At 49.3% G+C, this 19,008-nt stretch overlaps 1 protein-coding gene across 7 annotated transcripts in view; it reads left to right on the top strand.

The window, feature by feature from the left end:
- The window catches only part of TRAK1 (trafficking kinesin protein 1), a 99,213-nt gene that overhangs the window by 58,902 nt on the left and 21,303 nt on the right, over window positions 1-19,008 (top strand). For 6 of the 7 annotated variants that reach the window (XM_082412786.1, XM_082412781.1, XM_082412782.1 and 3 more), the window contains 10 exons: window positions 4,103-4,219; window positions 6,612-6,712; window positions 7,536-7,644; window positions 9,528-9,606; window positions 10,595-10,725; window positions 11,400-11,474; window positions 12,031-12,168; window positions 15,638-15,714; window positions 16,903-17,139; window positions 18,210-18,526. In XM_082412786.1, the coding sequence (XP_082268912.1) occupies window positions 4,103-4,219; window positions 6,612-6,712; window positions 7,536-7,644; window positions 9,528-9,606; window positions 10,595-10,725; window positions 11,400-11,474; window positions 12,031-12,168; window positions 15,638-15,714; window positions 16,903-17,139; window positions 18,210-18,526 (1,381 nt within the window). Of the gene's footprint in view, window positions 1-4,102; window positions 4,220-6,611; window positions 6,713-7,535; window positions 7,645-9,527; window positions 9,607-10,549; window positions 10,726-11,399; window positions 11,475-12,030; window positions 12,169-15,637; window positions 15,715-16,902; window positions 17,140-18,209; window positions 18,527-19,008 lie in introns of all 7 variants that reach the window. The other variant, XM_082412780.1, reaches the window with a different exon arrangement.

The following is a 19,008-nucleotide window of genomic DNA, read 5'->3' as shown; positions in this document are numbered from 1 at the left end:
GTTGATTTTGGCTGTAGTTGTTTACTGCCCTGTTTATTTAGTTTTGGGGAGTACGGTTAGTTGATTGTCAATGAGACATTTTTACTTTAAAAACATGAACTGGATAACTTTTTTTTTAATGGGGTGCTGCTTCAGTGAGTATCCATGGCCCACGGTTCCTGGCTCCTGCCGAGTGTGAGCTGGCAGGGCTGGGTGAGGACCCTGCAGGGCCAGACCCGTCTCTGCTGGAATGCTTGAGGACCACTTCAGAGGAAGCTGGGACTCCAGCCCTGTATGCAGATCCTGGTCATCAACACTTCACAGCTCATTTCTTAAATGAGTGTCACTGTATAAAAAAGTATGCCGTCGTCTTTAAAAAAAGAAACTGAGTTGCTCAAAAGAATATTTGTGGGGCAGTTTCTTCAGGTGGCTCTTTGCTGTGCTTCTTTGTTTTATTTTTAGCAGCTCACCATGGCCGTGGTCTGTGTGCATCTGCGTGTTTTATATACAACGCTGTGCCTCTCCTTTTCCTGATAAGAATCACATCTGAGTTGCTGCCTTTCTTTGGAACTAGGCGGGTTTCCTGGTTAAAGTCTAATTGACCCAGTCGCGTGAAGGTTGTGCCATGCTGTGCTTTTCTTGGCTTTGGTTCCGTTTCCTCTGGTCGTCTGCTTTGGTTTTGCATGCCTGCCACATGCAGGCGGGGTGCTGGCGGGATTTGCACGCGATGCCGGAGCACAGCCCTTGGCCAACGTGAAGAGTTTGCTTTCAGGTTAAAGGGGAAGAGGATTCTGCAGCTTGCCCTGGCTTTTGCTGCTGTTCGGAATTTACCTTTGGGCAAAGCTGTCTCCTCCCCAGTTACAGAGAGGGTTATTCCGGGAGCCCCTTAGTCATGCTTTTTTATCCCAAAATGGGTGAATGAGATGAGTCAGCTGCTCAGCATGGGAGGCAGGCAAGCTCTGCATCTGTGGGGCCGTGCCAGGCGGCTCGAGTGTTCATGGTCATTGCTAAAAGGGGCTGAGACACAAGTCACGGTCTTTTTTTTTTTTTAATTTTTATTGGAGTATAGTTGCTTTACAAGGTGGTGTTAACTTCTACTGCCCGGCAAAATGAATCAGCTATACATGTACATATATCCTACAGTGCATTAAGTTTTCAGCGAAACATAGCTGTGGAGAGAGGGAGCTAGGAGAGCCAGAATAAGCCCCACCTGGCCGCCATCTCCTGGGGAATAAAAGAACCAGTTCTTCCAGTAGCTGATTTCCAAATTGAGATTTGTTTATGGTCTCGTTTTCTCACTGGAGTTTGATCCAGTGGTCATTTCCTAGCTGTTTTCCTGGTTTTCGAAGTAAATATTTATCACATGTTGGCTGGTTGTAAGAAATGAGACCCTTTTCATTACTGAAATTCTTAAAGAGAAACCCAACTGGCCTTTTGCCTTAGAAAAACCAGAGACCTTCTGATGACTTTTTTGTTTAAGAATTTCATTTCATCTCTGAATATTTTTACTCTAACTTCCTTTTTTTTTTTTTTTCCAGCAGAGCATTTCCTTTATGTTACTATACAGATTAGATTTTGGGTGTAGACAAAGTGAGAGTTGCCCCCTCCGGAGGGCAAGGAGGCCCTCAAGTCTGAGGTTTGACGTGTATTGGGGTGTAGTGGGGAGGGGCGAGGGGCTTCGTTGTTGAGCCCCTCAGCATTTGTTTCCTTCCCCTGCCTGCGTCCCATTCCTCTTGGGTTCTGGCCCCTGTGTGCCGTGGGAAGCCTTCAGCATCCTTCACGTGCTCATCAGTGCCTTTGCCCAGCCTGTCTTCATCATTATGATTTTGGCTTGATTTGTTTGCACTGAAATCTGCATACAAAATGTCTGTGTGTGCTGGAACTTAGCAGCTCGATTGCATGACGGCAAGCAACACGGAACAGTAGGCAGTGAGTCAACGAGCATGAAGCACCTGCTGGGTATTCAGTCTGAGGGCTTGCTCTAGTAGAGAGATTTAACAGACTGGAGTGAGATTTATGGAGACCACACTTCCAAAGGGGAATGGACAGTGGTACTACAGTTTTCACTGAGAGTTAGCCAGCTGAAACCACCTGCACTAGTTGCTAATTTTGAGGCGGCCCCTGTAGAAGTGGGTTCCCTCACACAATCCCTGTGGGTCATTTCCTCCCAGTACCAAATACGCACAACCGTTGGCGTCTGAAAAGTAATAAAGGGCCACTGAGATAAGGACCCTCCTTGGTAGACACAGTAGCCGGCACGGATGAATGCACAGAGAGGGGCGTCTCGGTTGGTTGGGCAGACTCACTGGTCCCCTTTGTTCCCTGGGAGGGCATGAGGGGGAGGCACAGATTGGGAAGGAGTTGGAGGAATTTATGGCTCACTCGACATGACACCCAGCTGGCTTCTGGGACAGCAGTTACAGGTTTCAGGACCATGGAAGACCTAGGGGAGAGAGACCATCATTCATGCAAGAGCTCCAGAGAGCCAAATCGCTGTTGGATCCAGTCCCCCCAAACTATGCTCTGACCTCCAGTACTCTGCTCGTAATTCAGCGAAACTCCCGTGATGAGCAAAGGAAGGTGTGCTACTATTGCATGGTATAATTTGGTGGATATGTAAGAAGCTAGAAATAAAAGATGCTTTTTGAAATATCTTAACAACTCAATGAATCATAGAGCTAGAAGATTCTTTCAAGGGTCCGTCAGCAAGTCTGCCCATCCACCCTACCTCATCTCACAGACGAGGGAACTGGGCCCCAGGGATGTTGAATCAGAACCCAGACTCTCAAATTTTAGGGTAGAACGGTTCACCTGGAGCAGTTAAACTTTTGACGGGTACCTGCTATAAGAAATGCCTCTTAGGTTGTCGGTAAATGTGTGACAAGCAAAATTTAAGCATGAAGTGATAACCTTACTATGTGGAATGCACTTTGGTATTTCAGTTCTATGCTGTTGAATGTCATTTAAAACAAAATGGCAGTTGCCGTGACTAAAATGATTCTCAACCTACTGATGGTTTATAATCTGTGTTTGGAAAAGATGGATCTAGAGGGTACCCGATCCTTGTTAAGTGGAAGCCGTAAGACTACATGGTTATCAGAAGCGAGGATTCCTGAATCCCCAGCTTTTTTCTGCTCAAAACCCCATGTCCCTCTTCTTCTGCTTTTTACACCAGATGAACAGAATAATTAGCATAGGCTTCTAAAAGGATTTCATTTTCCGGAGCTCTCCTCCCCATGCCAATCCCCACCTAAAAGTGAGCAAGTGAATCTGCTCGTGGTGGCCAGCAGTTTCACCAGCAAGGATCAGTGAGTCTGCCTTTGGTGACGGCGTCCGCCCCGCTGTCTCCACTGTCAGGCAACAGCTTTCCTCCCATAAAGGCAGCTGTATCTTTGAATGCCAGTAAAGATTTTCCTCTGTGTACTGCTGTGCTTCTAAATGTCAGCAACTGAGCTAACAGAAAATTCTGTCTGCAACAGTCTTTGTTTCTGAAGTAGGGCAATTTTATGCATTGTTTCTCCATTTTTAAAGCTATTTTTTAAAAAATAAAGCCTAAGTAGCCTACCTCCCATAAGTAGAAGAAACACATAACTGTATTCTATTTTAGAGTAACTTTAAACATTTTTGTTTCATACGCGGTAAATCTAAGGAACTCGGTAAATTCCAGCTTAACGGGTGCCAAAGAGGCTGCCTTAGCTATTTTAAGCGCACTTTGGAATTTCTGGATTCGCTTATTCATGGAGCAAATAGTTACCGAGTGTCTCCCTGTGCTGGGTGCTGGCGATACAATAGCCCAGCCCTTCAGGTAGAGAGACGGGTTATCAAATGATTACACAAGGACCAAAAGCAGTTGCGTAGAAAGGTTTCTGGAAGCATGTCTTTCCTGTAGGAAGAGGCCTGTTTTCATTAGATCGGAAGGTTCCCTTTCATTGCTTGGGGCCCGGGTAGCCGAGTGAGCTCCCCTCTGAACAGGTATCAGACGCTGGCGCGTGGCTGGTGAATTAGTTAATTCCCTTGTCCTTGCTGAACGCCCTTGTTTTCCTCAGTTGACACTGACTTCTGTGGGCTCCTGCTGGAAGCACGGGTTCTCTCAACCTCTGCTCTCGCTTCTGGCCTTTCACAGAAAGAGCGGGATCTAGAGTTGGCTGCTCGGATCGGCCAGTCGTTGTTGAAGAAGAACAAGACGCTAACCGAGAGGAATGAGCTGCTGGAGGAGCAGGTGGAGCATATCAGGGAGGAGGTGAGGACCGGGCAGCAGGGGCGTCTGCAGGGGCTTGGGTGCCGCAAAAGGCGCGCCCGAGGAAGGTGATGATCTAACGGGACCCCGTTGGGAAAGGCCCTCCCTGGACGTGGAGAGCTGCCTTTCTGCTGCCCCTCCTGTTCATTTGCGTCTCCTTCCGACAGTGTGGACGGGTCGCCCAGGCTGGGACCAGCCCTCACGTGGTCAGTAGGCCCCCAGTGTGGACCAGCTACAGCCCGTGTCCTCCAAGAGTCTAGATCATCACGTCAGCTGAGAAAGACACTCAGAGCTTGGCTAAAGGGCATGCAGGCTATTCCAGCAATGAGCAGGGATTCCGGAGCTGGGGTGGGCGTTGGCAGGTGGAGAAGGAACTGCAGCCGGAGGCCAGCCGTGCTGCAGAGTGAGGCAGTGACCGCCCCTTCATCAGCACAATATAATTTTGTGTTTCTGAAACAAAACCAAAAATAGCCTATTGTTTTCATGAGAGAAGCCCTACTATGTTAATGATACAAATCTTGGCCTATGTCTTCAGCCTCCATCATTTTGCGGGGTAGGGGGGCAGGGGAAGAACATTTTAGGCTTAACTTAGGGGCTGAGGTCTCAGAGGAGCAGCGCTGGTTTTCTGGGAGGGATACGGTGTGGACGGGAGGAGGAAGGCTGCAGAGTCGGGCGGGGTTGCTACAGCCGGAATTAGGAGCTTACAGCCAGGCCCCCCTTGCTAGTGTCTTCGCCATCATCCTCACTGGCCTTTGAACAGTGAATCTGAGCTGTGAGGACTTTGATTGGCTTTCCTTCTTCTCATTTCTTCTCCCTTATTTTCTATCAGAAACTTTCTTAGTGGGGAGGGGCGGCGAGGATGCCCTTATTCATGTCCCTAAGACGTATTCAGACTTTTTCCTCGTTGAAGATATTCCCAGCTATTGTTGTCTGGGTTTACCAATCATTTAATGTGATGAAACAGAGTAGCCACTCGATAAGAAAAAGTTTTTTTAAGGGTTTATTGTAATTTTTATTGATTTTTTTTTTTTCCCCCTTCTGGTGTTACTGAGATATAATTGATGTACAGCACTGTATAAAGACAAGTTTTAATCCTGGGCTTTCTTTAAAAGGTGATGAGGTAGGATACGGTCGTGTTCAAGGAGAAATAAAGTTGACCCCTGCTCTCCCGGCCTCCAGCATCATGACCTGAATCTCTCTTCTCCCAAGTATGGGAGAAGGTCAGCCTGGCCCCCTACTTGGCCCCTTCTGAGCAGAGGGACATGCCGTCAGGAACCAGTAAATGGTCACCCGTCGCCCCTCACGCGCTGCTTCTCCAAGGTGCTGCCCTTGCTTGGGGCTTCCTCTCCTCACACAAAGTGCATCCTGCACTTGGGGGTGGAAGTGACTTTTTGTCCCCTTGGGAAACCTTGGAGTTTGAAAACTGTTTCCCTTTGGCACATCATTAAATGATCAGTCTAGGTGTTGAAGCTGAAGCCTTTACGCACGTAAAACTGGTTTCTCCATGGAAGATAAAATATACTCACGGTGTTGTGTAGGAAAGTTGGGATAAACTATAGACCCCAAATCAAATTAGAAGCAAGAAAGAATTAGAACAATTATAATTCTTGCTCACAATGCTGGTCGCCTATTCATCGGTGCTGAATGGTGAAAGGGCAGGTGAAAATTTTTATGGCTCAGGTCTGTTTATTTTAAACCTGAAGTATAAATAAGTGTGACTTGCAGAACCATCCTTGCAGTAGTCGGTACGGCCAGTTCCTGATGGCTGCCTCTTTTCTTCCTGTATCTGGAATGCCTGTCTTGTAATCATCGAGTACAAAGCAAGGTCTGGCCAAGCTTGGCCAGAGTTCCTGTGAGGGTGTAGCCGTCACAAGGTGGGGCTATGAGATTTTCCAAGCGGGAGAACAAGGGTTGACGGGCTCGCTGCTTGTAGCTGCCCACCCGGAACTGACATCACCAGGGTCCTGGTCCGAGATGGGATTTGGTTTTGGCAGAAGTGGATGACCTCTTCCTCCATGTGGTAACATGGTCCGCTTCTCTGAGTGTTTTCCCAGCTGGTCATCTTATTTACTTGCAAAGCCCCTATGCTGTCTTGCCGCCCCCCGCCCCAGCCATCATTCTAGCACCTTCTAGTCCCCTCTCACCTCTTCTTTGTACCAAAGTAAAAACTACAAATTTAAACAGAGGGATTTTTTGCCAAAAAGTAATTGATTGTATTTTTCTTAAAATGGGATCAAACTCAGCCCTTTGTTTTCCTTGAATAGCACAAAATCGGTGACAAGCCTTCACTTTGAATGAGGAATTTAAAAGATGTTGTCACTGAGCAATAAGTGTTTCAGCGCGAGCGGGGATGCTGTCACATGTAGAGAGCGCCTGACGGGCTGTGTTTGTGCAGGTGTCACAGCTCCGGCATGAACTGTCCATGAAGGATGAACTGCTTCAGTTCTACTCCAGCGCCGCAGAGGAGAGCGAGCCGGAGTCTGTGTGCTCCACCCCGTAAGTCACCCAAGGGCCTGTCTCTAGGGGCCGGAGCGCTGGCCTCCTGTGGTCCGTGTCCTTGGAGTTGCCTAGACAGCGTCACCTTCACTGGCAGCACAGGTCGGCTGCTCTCAGCCTCCTGTAGGCCAAGCATCTCTGAGTGCCTCCAACAGATGGATTTTCCTATTCTGATGGGACTTTAGTTTTCCTCTTCCTGGGTCTTGCTGCTTATTTGTCAGTTTAGATTGGTTTGGCCTGGCTGTTAAGGAGTAACAGGCTGGACTCTGCCTTTGGAGGAAATACAGGGTTCTGGAGCCAGCAGTGCTGTGGTGGGTCCTTGGCGGGGGGAGGCTTTTCTGAGTCAGCAGAGTCTCCTATTAGGAACATGAACTCTAGAGCCCGATGGCCTGAGTTCAGATCTTGGCTCTGTGGCTCGTGGCCAAGTTACTTAACCTCTGTGTGCTTGTTTGCTCATTTGTAAAGTGGGCATAAGAATAGTACTCAGTTCTTAGGGCTGTGAGCACTGAATGGGTTCATACATGTAGAGTGCTTAAAATAGTTCTTGGCACATAGAAGGCATCCCAGACTGTGTAGACTTCAAATAGAGTTGGTTCCCCCGAAATCTGAGGCAAAGTGGCAGCAAAGGGCTGGGATGTGGCTCTGAAGTGCCGTAAGCCCGTGCTGTTTTCCTGGTGGTGACGGAGCAGCCTGATGGGTCACTGTCACCCCTGCACCTTTCCTGAGCGTCTCCTTGAAACGGCCCTTCTTTGTGCTTCTCCATGGTTTGCCAGGTGGTGGGAGGAAACGCCTCCCTCCCTAGAAAGTGAACTTTCTCCCCCAGGTTGAAGAGGAGTGAGTCATCCTCCTCCGTCCAGAATTACTTCCATCTGGATTCTCTCCAGAAGAAGCTGAAGGACCTTGAAGAGGAGAACGTCGTACTTCGATCAGAGGTGAAGTGCACTCCCTGCCCTCGTCCCCTCTGCAAGGGTGGTGGCCCCATTTGCATGTCTGGTGAGAATAGCCGTGATTACAGCCCCGCCGTCCTCCAGGGTGATGGTCTGTGGAAGAGCCACGTGGGCCTGGGGTCACAGCCACACCAAGTGCCCAGAGGGCGTGCCTCATTTATGAGCCGGGCATTGCCTTCAAAGGGCAGCACATACTGTCCGGGCTGCAGCAGACAGACTGGTGAATTATGCAGCGTGAGGATGGGTAAGAGTGGCAAACCCTTCTCCTTCTCGGTCAGGGCCAAAGCTCCTGGAAAGCGGGGCCTTGCCATGGTGGTCTCCAGCTCGGACGTAGAAATGACTTGGAGGCCTGCTGTGAAAGCCTCGTTTTCACGTTACTGCAGGTCAGATGTGCCCTAATAGTACACGAGAACTTGGAGACATATTTCTTAGACAGTTAACTTAAAAAGGTTGAACTGAGTGAGGCAGCTCGGAAACCCGTGCTTTTGAGTATTTCTGATTGGCTAGTCACTGTGGTGGGTACTGTGCCTGCATTCTTTTTTAAAAAATCTTCACAACAAGGCTGGAAGCTGGTTACTTTGATTCTCATTTACAGTAGGGGAAACCGGGACCCAGGCTGCTAAGTGTTTGGATTGCCCAAGATCTTGCAAATTAGTGAGCAACGGAGCCAGGGTTTGTAAGTCTCTGTGGCTCCAAACCCCACATTATTTCCCTTCACCCACTGCCCCTATCCAGAAATACAGATGCGTGCAAATTTAGTACTTTTTGTTTAATTATCAGTGAGTTTATGCTCTCTAGCCAGAGGTATGGTACAGCCCTATTGATCAGGCCCTTGTCTGTCAAGTTTGGGCTGCATGTTCAGCTAAGCTGGCCCAGGGCTCCCCAAAGTCCCTCCAATAGGGCAGACCACCTGTCACCTCGAACTTGCCTCACACGTTGGAAAGAGCCTCATGTCTGGGCTTAACAGGATGGTCTTTTGCCTGAGGAAAGGGTCATTCATGTCTCTGAGCCATCACCGCTTCCAGCCTCTCATTTACTGATGGGAGACGTCAGCCCAGTGCGACCAAGCTTTCTCTGCCAGCCAGTGGCTGAGCCAAGACTACAGTCCAGTTTTCCCCATTCGGAGTTCCAGCACCTGCCCCAAGTAAATGCTCTAGCCCCAGGCACACAGCAATTTGTCCCTCTGTCGGAGTCTTCCCCTAAAGCAAGCGGAGGGAATCTGATCCCAGCCACAGATTCCGGCTCCTGAATCTGGCTTTCAGGACTGTGGCATCTCTGGGGCCAGGACCTGACGGCTCAGAGATACCTCTCTAACTGGGGCATTTTCCTGGGGCCTTCAGATCTCTTATCTTCCCACCTTTTCAGCCAGGAGCAAAGCCACCCAGAGTCCGAGGGTAGCTCTTGGGTCTCTGAACTTTAATGCTTTCATATTGTACCCTGTTTTTACTCAGCTGAATAGAGCAGGTCTAACTCCCACTCAGAACCTCATAGGATGGTGCCCGGCACAGAGTAGGTGTGATAAGTGTTAGCCATTCTTGTGGTGGTGGTTATCCTTAGAATGCCCACAGTAGGCAGGGCTGTGTCATAGGCACTGTTTGGGTCACAAGGGGATCCACGACTATGAGCCAGGACAGACACACGTGAATAGACAGGCCGACTGGTAGAGGGGGGCGCTCACAAGAGTTTTAGCAACTGCTTTGTGCGGTGCCCTCTAGTGGTCGGGATTGACTTTCTGTATCTGAGGGCTCTGTGGGTCACAGCTGGGGAGATGCTGAAGGGCAGCTTTCCAGACCCAGGTTAGCCCTTGCTGCATCCCCTGGGCTGTCCGGGTGTGACTCTGGGATCTCTGACCTGAGCCTCGTCCACAGGCCTGCCAGCTGAAGACGGAGACCATTACCTATGAAGAGAAGGAACAGCAGCTGGTCAACGACTGTGTGAAGGAGCTGAGTATGGCCTGCCTCACCCCCACCCCTGTCCCCCGCTTTTACTTCCCCCATCTGCCATCATTAAGACCAGACGGATTTGCATCACCTGATAGAGTGTGGTCTTCCTGCCAGCCTGGGCTCAGTCGCATTTTTTTCTGAAAACTAGAGGCCTCCCCTGGTCTCGTGTGGCACCCCTCACCCTCGTTTATGAGACACTGGGTGCGGTGTTGTCAGCCGTACGTTCCGCAATCTCTCGCAATTAATTAAAATTAATTTTAATTTTGGCTTCCTGCTGGAATATCGGTTATTTAACGTCTGAGTTAGGTCCAGCTTCGGAGTCCTGAGCTGAAGATGTGGAAGAACAGCCTTATAGTATCAGTAATTTGATGTGTAAACGTTGAGGCCAGAGAGTTCTCAGCTCTGCAAATATGATGTGCTTCCACCCCACCCTCTCCATTATAAGTTTACACGTTAAGACAAACGGGCAACACAGTATTCTGAGTGTCAGCAAAACACTTAAGTCAATGAAACACACCCTATGTTTAAATCTAGTAAAATGAGTTATGGCCCTGAATATGGGTTGAAAACGCCCAGGGGAATTGTGTTGTGCGTGGCAACAGTTCCTTTCTAGAACAGAGTGCAGCAGGGGTTCCGGTTACTGATAGGGGTGTGTTCCTGTGTGGAACGTGCAGAATTGGCCAGAGGCGCCTTCTGTTTGGTATGGCACCTCCGGGCTGCCTGCCAAAGCCTGCCCGATTTTCTCTGGGGAGGTGGCTCTGGGCCGTGGGGTGAGGACGCACACAGAGCCTGCGAGCCGCAGCCGGTGGGTTGGTTCCTCCTCAAGACAGACCGAGCCCACATAGGAAGCTGGGGACTGTCCCTCCAAGCCATCTTCACGTGCCCTCTCCACTCCTCCCCCCTGTCTTGTAATAAAGATGTGTTTTTTTTTTGGACAAACCACAAAGAAACCATTCTCTCTGGCTCTTGCGACTGTCGTTTCTTGGTCAAAGGGGATGCCAACGTGCAGATTGCCAGTATCTCGGAGGAACTGGCCAAGAAGACGGAAGACGCTGCCCGCCAGCAGGAGGAGATCACACACCTGCTCTCCCAAATAGTTGATTTGCAGAAGAAGGCAAAAGCTGTAAGGCTTCTGTTTCTCTGGCTGATACAAAACTAGCTGTTCTGAGATCGAGAAGGGGCATTTACCCCCAAAGACAGTGCCCTTTAGATTCATATTTTAGGAGTTTGTGCTGTCCCTTTAGAGCTTTTGCTAAAGCTTAGCGGATTCAATAGCATAAAATTTGTTGCCCTGAATTGGCAAGGGGATCACATTTATCACCACTTAACCTCCTAAGAAAAATCTGCAAATGAATAGAACTCATTAAGAAAGGTAAAGGGGCTGTAAACAGAGAGTTTGGGAATTCAGAGTCTGAATGATCTAGTTTGGTGTTTGTCCTCACACAGGGCACCTGTATATTCTGCAGTAGAACCATGTCCCCTTTAGATTTAAGATGAAGCAGCAGAAAAAACAATTAAGTTTCCCACGTCGGGCCTTTGCTAGAAGCCTGAGGTGAAATGCTTCCAGAGAGCAGCTGTGACTATGGAGGGTAGGGGTAAGCGATAGGGAATGAACACGGACACGGGAAATACGCTGCCTTCCAAACTATATAAAAGACAAAATTTTACCCCAGTATAAGATAAAATCTCCCTGTGGACATGTGATAGGATGATAATGGATCAGGGAATAAGAGGGGGAAAGTTAGACTTTTCTACGTGTCTTAAAAGAGAAGCTGATTTCCCTTTGCCACGTTCTAGTGTGCAGTGGAAAATGAAGAGCTTGTCCAACACCTGGGGGCCGCCAAGGATGCCCAGCGGCAGCTCACGGCCGAGGTGAGTGGCTCTCCCTCACTTCATCGGGGCCCCGGTCCCAGCTGGGGTACATCAGCCTCCCTCCAACAGTCTGTGTGGGTCCCGCCCATCTTAACAACCATTTTGATATTGAATTGAATGTCATTCTTACTCCTAAGGCGGCTCCCAGTTCCACTGACGCTGGTCGTGAGCACCTGGGAGGCTGGGCTGTACACCAGCCTGGAGCCCGGCGCTCACGGGCTCCCGACAAACGTTCCAATAAGGGAAGGGACACGGAGCACGCCATGTCAGAGGAGCCCCGTTCAAAGATGTGGCAGGAAACGAGGGAGTGATGACTTGCCCTCTCGTTTGTTTTCTCTCAGTTGCTCGTTGTTAGTGTTTTAGGAGATTTCCGAGTCTGCAAGTAAAAGAAAAACTGTGCCTTGAGGACTCTTTGGCCTCAGGACACAGGGCAGCTGGTCCTGTGGAGGGCGGGAGCCTCTGGTAGTGATCCTGGTTCTTCCTGGCTCCTGAGTGGGTGGGTGGGTGGTACCAGGTCTCACATCCCAGCCCTCTGCCCTTTCCTGGTGTCCTGCAGCTGCGCGAGCTGGAGGACAAGTACGCCGAGTGCATGGAGATGCTCCACGAGGCTCAAGAAGAGCTCAAGAACCTGCGGAACAAGACCATGCCCAACACCACGTCCAGGCGCTACCACTCGCTGGGCCTGTTTCCCATGGTGAGTGCCCGCCTGCTGCCTGACCCCCACTTCCCACGCTCAGGCCAGCGCGTGCTCCTGGGAGGAGGGCGGGTCTGGAGCTGAGCCTTTGTAGGTGGCTTCCCCTTTTGCAGTTTGGATCTGGATCCGAGATGAGGGCTCGCGAGCCCAGCCCGTGGCTTCTTAACCACGTGAGACAAATTGGTTCTTTATTTTCCGTCCCCCTGAATCTGTCTTTTCTACTCCTGCCCTTGGAAGATAAATTTAGTAGGAACTAGATTTAGTAGGCACCTCAGGTATTTGGAAGGCACTCTACATTATTTTTCCCCGACCTTTTTAGAGTATGTGCTATTTTGGCCTCACGAGTACATTTGAGAATTCTTAAATTGCATTATGGTTCCGCTGGTTCTTTGTATGCTTATTAACCGTTCTGGTGGCTTTCGGCATCTGTGATCTGAAAAAAGATTTCACTCTGTGCTGGGTGTGACATTTTTATATTTTTCATATTATTTCCCCACAATCTTATTTCTTTAACCCTGGCCTGATGTGTTTCATGTTTAAGCTTTAGGGGAATGTGGTTGAGAAGGGGGCTTTCCAGGAGGCTGACCTCTCCCTATGGGGCTTGGGCAGCACAGGGTGATGCCCCTCTGCTGGTCATTTCCCAGTAATATTTGGGGAACTTTCTCATTTTATCTTCTTCTGTCAGACTAGGGCCCCTTGAAGGTGGGGACCATGTCTTATTTGCTATTTCCTCCTTCCCTCCTTCCCTCTCTTTAATACTCTGTGCCTAGCACAGTGCTTGGTATATTGTAGAGTTGTAGGTGCTTACTAGCTATTAGATCTGGATGGCTGGATCAACAGACTGAAAAGCAAACCACCAAGAACTTTTCAGGCTCTATTTCCATGCTTTGATGAGATACCAGTTCTCTCTGAGGGGAGAAGAACTTTTGAGAGAAATTCCCCTAAATGAAATAGGAGTGGAGGGCTGTATAAATGTTTGTGAAAGTTGGTCCCTTCCAAATTGACCTTTACTCAGGGCTCTTTTTTTCTTCACAGATCCCCCCTCCCCATGGCAGACACTGTCACCCAACCCCTTGCTGTCTGAACCACTTTTTCTAAATCATGATCTCCTTTTCTTCTTTGATTTCACATATAAAGTCAGGCGCTCTCTCTCCACCCGATTGAAATCTAAGGGAAACCAAAAAGAAAGACACAACATAAATAGTCAGCCTTCCAAGAAGCAGATTGGTGATCCAGTGATTCCAAGAATCCCAATGAAGGCAGCAAAGGACAATACATCCCCTGAATCCCGATCTAGAACTGACTATGGTCGGCTCACAGACGGGCCCGTGTAGCTTTGTACACTCCCTGCCTCACTTTCCCTCCTTCCCGGTTTCACATCTCCTTGGGGCTGTCTTGTTTCCTGCATACCTGGGATTCACTCTCCTGTGTTCCCGCTGTCAAGGACAGGCCTGTACTTTAAAGCTAAACCAGGACATAAGAAAAGTTGAATTGAAAGTCTGCATTTGGGTTTCTTCTGGAGAGATTGATTCTCAGCATTTATTATTTGCTGAGGTGGAGCTTTTGTTTGCCCTTTTTCTGCTGTTGGCAGAGCTCAGTTTTTGAAGACGGCTATTTTTAAAGTGCATTATGCATGAAAGATATTTAAGGCAATCTAAAGCTCACATCATGCCTGTGTCTCTGGAGCAAAACACCCAGATCTGCCTCTCTTGCTCCCAGCCCTTCTAACTGCTGAATAAAACAGTGAGTAGCAGGTTTTGCTCAAGTTATGTTCCCAATTCTCTTGCCTTATGGCCAAGAGTTCTTAATCTGGGATCTACAGACAGGATTCAGTGGGCCCTTGAACTTCGAGGGAGGATTATATCTTATATGTTTATTAATCCCTAACAGTACTTGGTGTTTCCTTCCTTCATGAAGGTAGGTAACAAACCACAGCGATATTAGCATCCCCGTGACTTTGTCATCCATCGAAATCACAGCTCTTTTCATAGCACGTGTCAGTGGCCACAGACGTCCCAAGACACCACCTGTGCTAATCTCCGCTTCAAAGTGACGGTCATTACCAGTCCTGAAACCCGATCCTGTGTGTTACTCTATCATACTTGCAGTTGTTAATATTTTAGTAATTAACTCGGTATATCTGGTTTCCTCTTTAATCCTAATTATTTTATTCATTTAAAAACATTATTCTGAGAAGGGATCCATGCTCATCTCCAGATGGCCCAGGGGGGATCGTGGCCCCAAATGTCACAGACCTTGCTTGTTATTTTCCTCCAGAACAGCAGTCTCATTAGTAGTTTGGTATCTTGTTTCTCTTAAGTGGTATGAAGGTCCTTCCCTTGTGCAGAACTTGGAATGTAAACAGTATTAAGAAAAATAAACTAGCTTAAAAATTACAAATTCCAGACGGGAGTATCCCCAGTGGACTGTGGGGCGGCCCTGGAGGCGGACACCCTGGAGGAGGCCCCATGCGCTGTCAGCTGGGAAGCCACTGGCCACAAGTGACTATGTAAATTTAAATCACTTAAAATTAGTGCAGTTAAGAATTCAGTTCCTCAGTCACACTGGTCACATTTCAAGCGCTCAGTAGCCACCTGTGGCCAGCGTCTGCCATACTGGATGGTGCAGAAAGAGAACATTCCCGTCGTCGCAGGAAGTTCTGTTGTTTGGCACGAATTTAGCCCTTCTCTTCAGGTTCTCCTAGGTGGTGTCCTCCTCTGAGGCCTCAGCAGGTGCTTTTCTGCACACCCTGGTCCTGTCGGCATCCACCTGCGTGAGCATGAGGGATTGTCTGTCAGGCTCCGCTTCACCCAGTGAGGCCTGGTGGGCGGTTCAGGGCGAGGGGTACTCAGCAGGCCCCTCCATTGCTGAGTCTCAGCTTGGGGCTTGGCCCATCCAGGAGGTGAGAAGTCCTCAATGACTGGTCTTCCCCAGACCCCCAGATTCACAACCTGGCTAGAGAAAGACGCAAGTGGACTGTTCAGAGAACTGGCACGGTCTTAATGTGTTTGCTGTCTCCTTGGGGAGGGGATGAAGGATTCCTGGCGGAAATGAGATGTGAGCCGGTTTTTAAAGGTTGGGGGGGGGGGGCACAGATGGTTGGTGGGCATAGGAGCTTTCCCTGCCGGAGGCCAGGGATCACAAGAGCAGAGCCCAAACGACAGCACCCATCACTCAGGTCCTCCGCCGCAAGCTCTCTGCCTCTCCTTGTGGTCACCGCCACAGCTCCATGGTTTGGCCCAGGGAACATAGGGTTTGCTTTCAGACCCTCAGTTCATAGGAGCAAAGGGGCTTTACCCTCAGCTCCATGGGGATCGCTCAGCCCGGCGTTCTGCCTGTGGCAGATGCTGTCACCCTGTGTTCCGAGGCCTCGGTTTATGCTCTGTGGCCAGGCTGTCTTCGCGCCTTTTCTAGAGACAGAGCACTTGAATTGCTGCTCCCTCACTGTGTGTCTCCCGGCTTTTCCCAGGACTCCTTGGCGGCGGAGATCGAGGGAACCATGCGCAAGGAGCTGCAGCTGGAAGAGCCCGAGTCGCCAGACATCGCGTACGGCCTTGGTTCTCAGCTCCCAGGGACTGTGGGGCGGGCCTCAGATGCCAGCAGTGATCGCTGTGATCCTTCCACAGACAGTCTAGATTAAGGGAAATTAGAGAACGCAGCTGACAACCCCCCTCCTCCTCTGGTTGGGTTTTAAATATATATTATGAACTTGCAGAAAGTTAGGGAAGGACAGATGTATTTCCCATCTCTCTTCACACAAGCTCCATCTTGACACCACCGCTCATTTTTATCTTTCTTTTCAGTGGAAAATGTTACTTTAAAAAAATTTTGACGTCTGTTAGGAAAAGAAAAATAAGATGCAATCTGAGATACAGAGGGCTCTTCGGTGGGTGGGGTGTGAGCAAGGCTTCCGTTTCCTTTCTGCATACATACGGACCGGCCTGTGCCATCTCTCTTCCTAACTTGAGACCTTGCACTTGGCCTGCTCGGAGGTGTAAGGAACCTGTGGATCTGATTTCATCAAGTTTTCTCTGTACCCAAATCCCATAGACAGAACTTAAACGGGATCCTGGAAGTGACCAGTCCCTAAGCCTCGGTGCATGTGTGAAGCCCTTTGCAGCCCAGAAAGAAGCAGCCATTATAGAAACATACCTACCTTTTTCTCCTTAAAAGAGAACAAATGAGCATCAAAGTGTGGTTCTGCTCTTAGAATTGGCAGTTTCCAGGAAAAAAAAAAAAAAAAGACTCATTTGGTGTTTATCATCTCATTATAGAAGTTTTTAAGACTAACTTTGTCTTACTTTTTTTTTTTTAATATGAATGGTCAACAAAGACTCATTCTGCAAAAATTTATTGAGCCCTGTTACGTGCTGAGCAGTGAACACAGCCCTCCTGGAGTTTGCTTTCTAGAGACTATCATGAGAGAAGAAAACTAGGTGGGAGACAAAAGTTACCATTAAATATATTTGTAGGTCAAGCTTAAGGGAAGTAGGAAGCAGTATCAACTTTAGGACACAACCGCGTAGTGGAGCCCTGAATTCTGTGGGTATTGAGTCTCTTGAATTCCAACCAACACCCTAAGAAACACGTGGACGGCACAGGGTGTCGGGTTGCTTGGGGGTCACAGTGGGTCAGCTGCCTATTGGCTTCTCAGTGGACAGGGTTTGGAGGGTTGAACTCCAGGGTCATTCCTGCGTTTGCTTAGTCATGGACGATGTTGTGCATTCTCCCCAGTCACCAGAAGCGAGTCTTTGAGACCGTAAGAAACATCAACCAGGTGGTCAAGCAGAGGTCTCTGACCCCGTCCCCCATGAACATCCCTGGCTCCAACCAGTCCTCGGCCATGAACTCGCTCCTGTCCAGCTGTGTCAGCACCCCCCGGTCCAGCTTCTACGGCAGTGATGTCGGCAACGTCGTCCTTGACAACAAGACCAACAGCATCATCCTGGAAGCAGAGTCAGCAGACCTGGGGTGAGCCAGCCGGGGTCTCTTATCTTTCTGCTTTGGGGACAGGTAGGGGGGATTGAACACAGGTTCAGTAACCAGAAGAAGGGGGGCTGATAAGAGTCGCCTGAAAAGTGTCGACCTTTCAGTTCTCAAATCTGTTGTACCAGCCGGCTGAGCTTATGCTTATCTTGATGCTGCTATGTTAACCAGTTTAAAGAGTTATAACAGGATGCACCAGAAGTCAGCTTTTCTGTAAAATGTTGGAGGAGAGGATAAATGACAGTTTTTTTCTGTTAATCTTTATCTGTTAGGCTACAGACCAGACATTTGTTTCATGAACCCCTTTGTAGCTTGGATTCTGAAAGGCTGAGGAGGACTCAGGCTCTGTCTTGTGACCAGAATCTGGTTCACTTCAGAAGGTGGGGTGCAGGGTGTCTGGCAAGTGCCCACCACACTATGCATTCCTGGGGTGGGTCCTCTTCAGCGGTGGTCTGTCCCTCTCGTCCTGCAGCCCTGCGGGAACACCCCCCACCTCCATTCCATTGTCCATCCCTTTCCTATGACTTCACAAAGTTGGCTTTTCGGACTGATGGGTCAGACAGTTGGAAACTGCTCTATCAGAACTTTGGGTTTTTCTGGACTTTATTATTTTTCTGATCGAAGTATAGTTGCTGTACAATATTATGTCAGTTACAGGTAGGTGTGCAACATAGTGATTCAAAATTTTTAAAGGTTTCAGTCTACTTAGAGTTATTATAAAATATTGGTTATCAGCCTGAAGAAGGTTTCTTCAAGAAGGTTTCTTCCTAAGGCGTCATGAGGGAGATGTTTTGTAGGGGTTGGATTTTACATGGTGTGTGTAAATTTGCAATGCACCTTAGTGCTCCCTCCTCACCTCCCTGAGGAAAAAGAGAACCAACAGAGGGAATTGTTCTTCTGGACAGGCATTTGTTTCCCCATTTTAGCCTAAATTTCAGCTGCCTTGGTTTCCTTAGAAGATCCAGCTGCCACCTGGAAACTAGCAGTAAGGCCGTCGTTGTCTAGCGCCCCCTGCTGGGTGCTCCGCGCTCACCCCCCGTTTCCCCTCCTTCCAGAAACGAGGAGCGGAGTAAGAAGCCGGGCACGCCGGGCACCCCGGGCTCCCACGACCTGGAGACGGTGCTGCGGCGGCTGTCCCTCCGCCGGGAGAACTACCTCTCGGAGAGGAGGTTCTTCGAGGAGGAGCAGGAGCGGAAGCTCAGGGAGCTGGCGGAGAAGGGCGAGCTGCTCAGCGGCTCCCTGACGCCCACCGAGAGCATCATGTCCCTGGGCACGCACTCGCGCTTCTCGGAGTTCACCGGCTTCTCTGGCATGTCGTTCAGCAGCCGCTCCTACCTGCCCGAGAAGCTGCAGATCGTCAAGCCGCTGGAAGGTGATCACAAGGGGCCTCGGCCCCTCTCTGCCCTCCTCAGCGACTCCCTGTGGTCCCTGATCCACCACCGGAAATCTGGCAACCTCTGTAACGCCTACTCCTTTTTCTTCCGAGATAGCCACCCGCGCTGCTGGTTTGAGTTCCTCTGAGTGCCCAGGCCTCCACCTCTCCCGGTGCAGGTTTGGAAATGCACACACAGGCAGCCCAGACTAACCTCCAACTCAGCCAAAGAAAAGAAAACGTGTTGGCGCTGGTTTCCTAGTTCTCTTTCTCTTGCATTTAGAACCTTAGAAGTACAGATCTTTTGGGGAGGCAGAGGCGCTCCTAACATCCTCAGAAGTTAACTAGGACATGCCTGGGGGTGTGAGAAGTGTAGCCAATTGATGCTTTGACTTCTCAGAAAATTTGGTGTCAGGGAGGGGGTGTGCAAAGCAAACGCTGTAAGTTGTTTTTTTCAATAACCAGGTGAAAGCGGTTTGCTG

Source organism: Balaenoptera physalus (genome assembly GCF_965194825.1).
Source record: "Balaenoptera physalus genome assembly, chromosome: 11".
NCBI lineage: Eukaryota > Metazoa > Chordata > Mammalia > Artiodactyla > Balaenopteridae > Balaenoptera > Balaenoptera physalus.
This window is presented reverse-complemented; position numbering and strand designations above follow the sequence as displayed.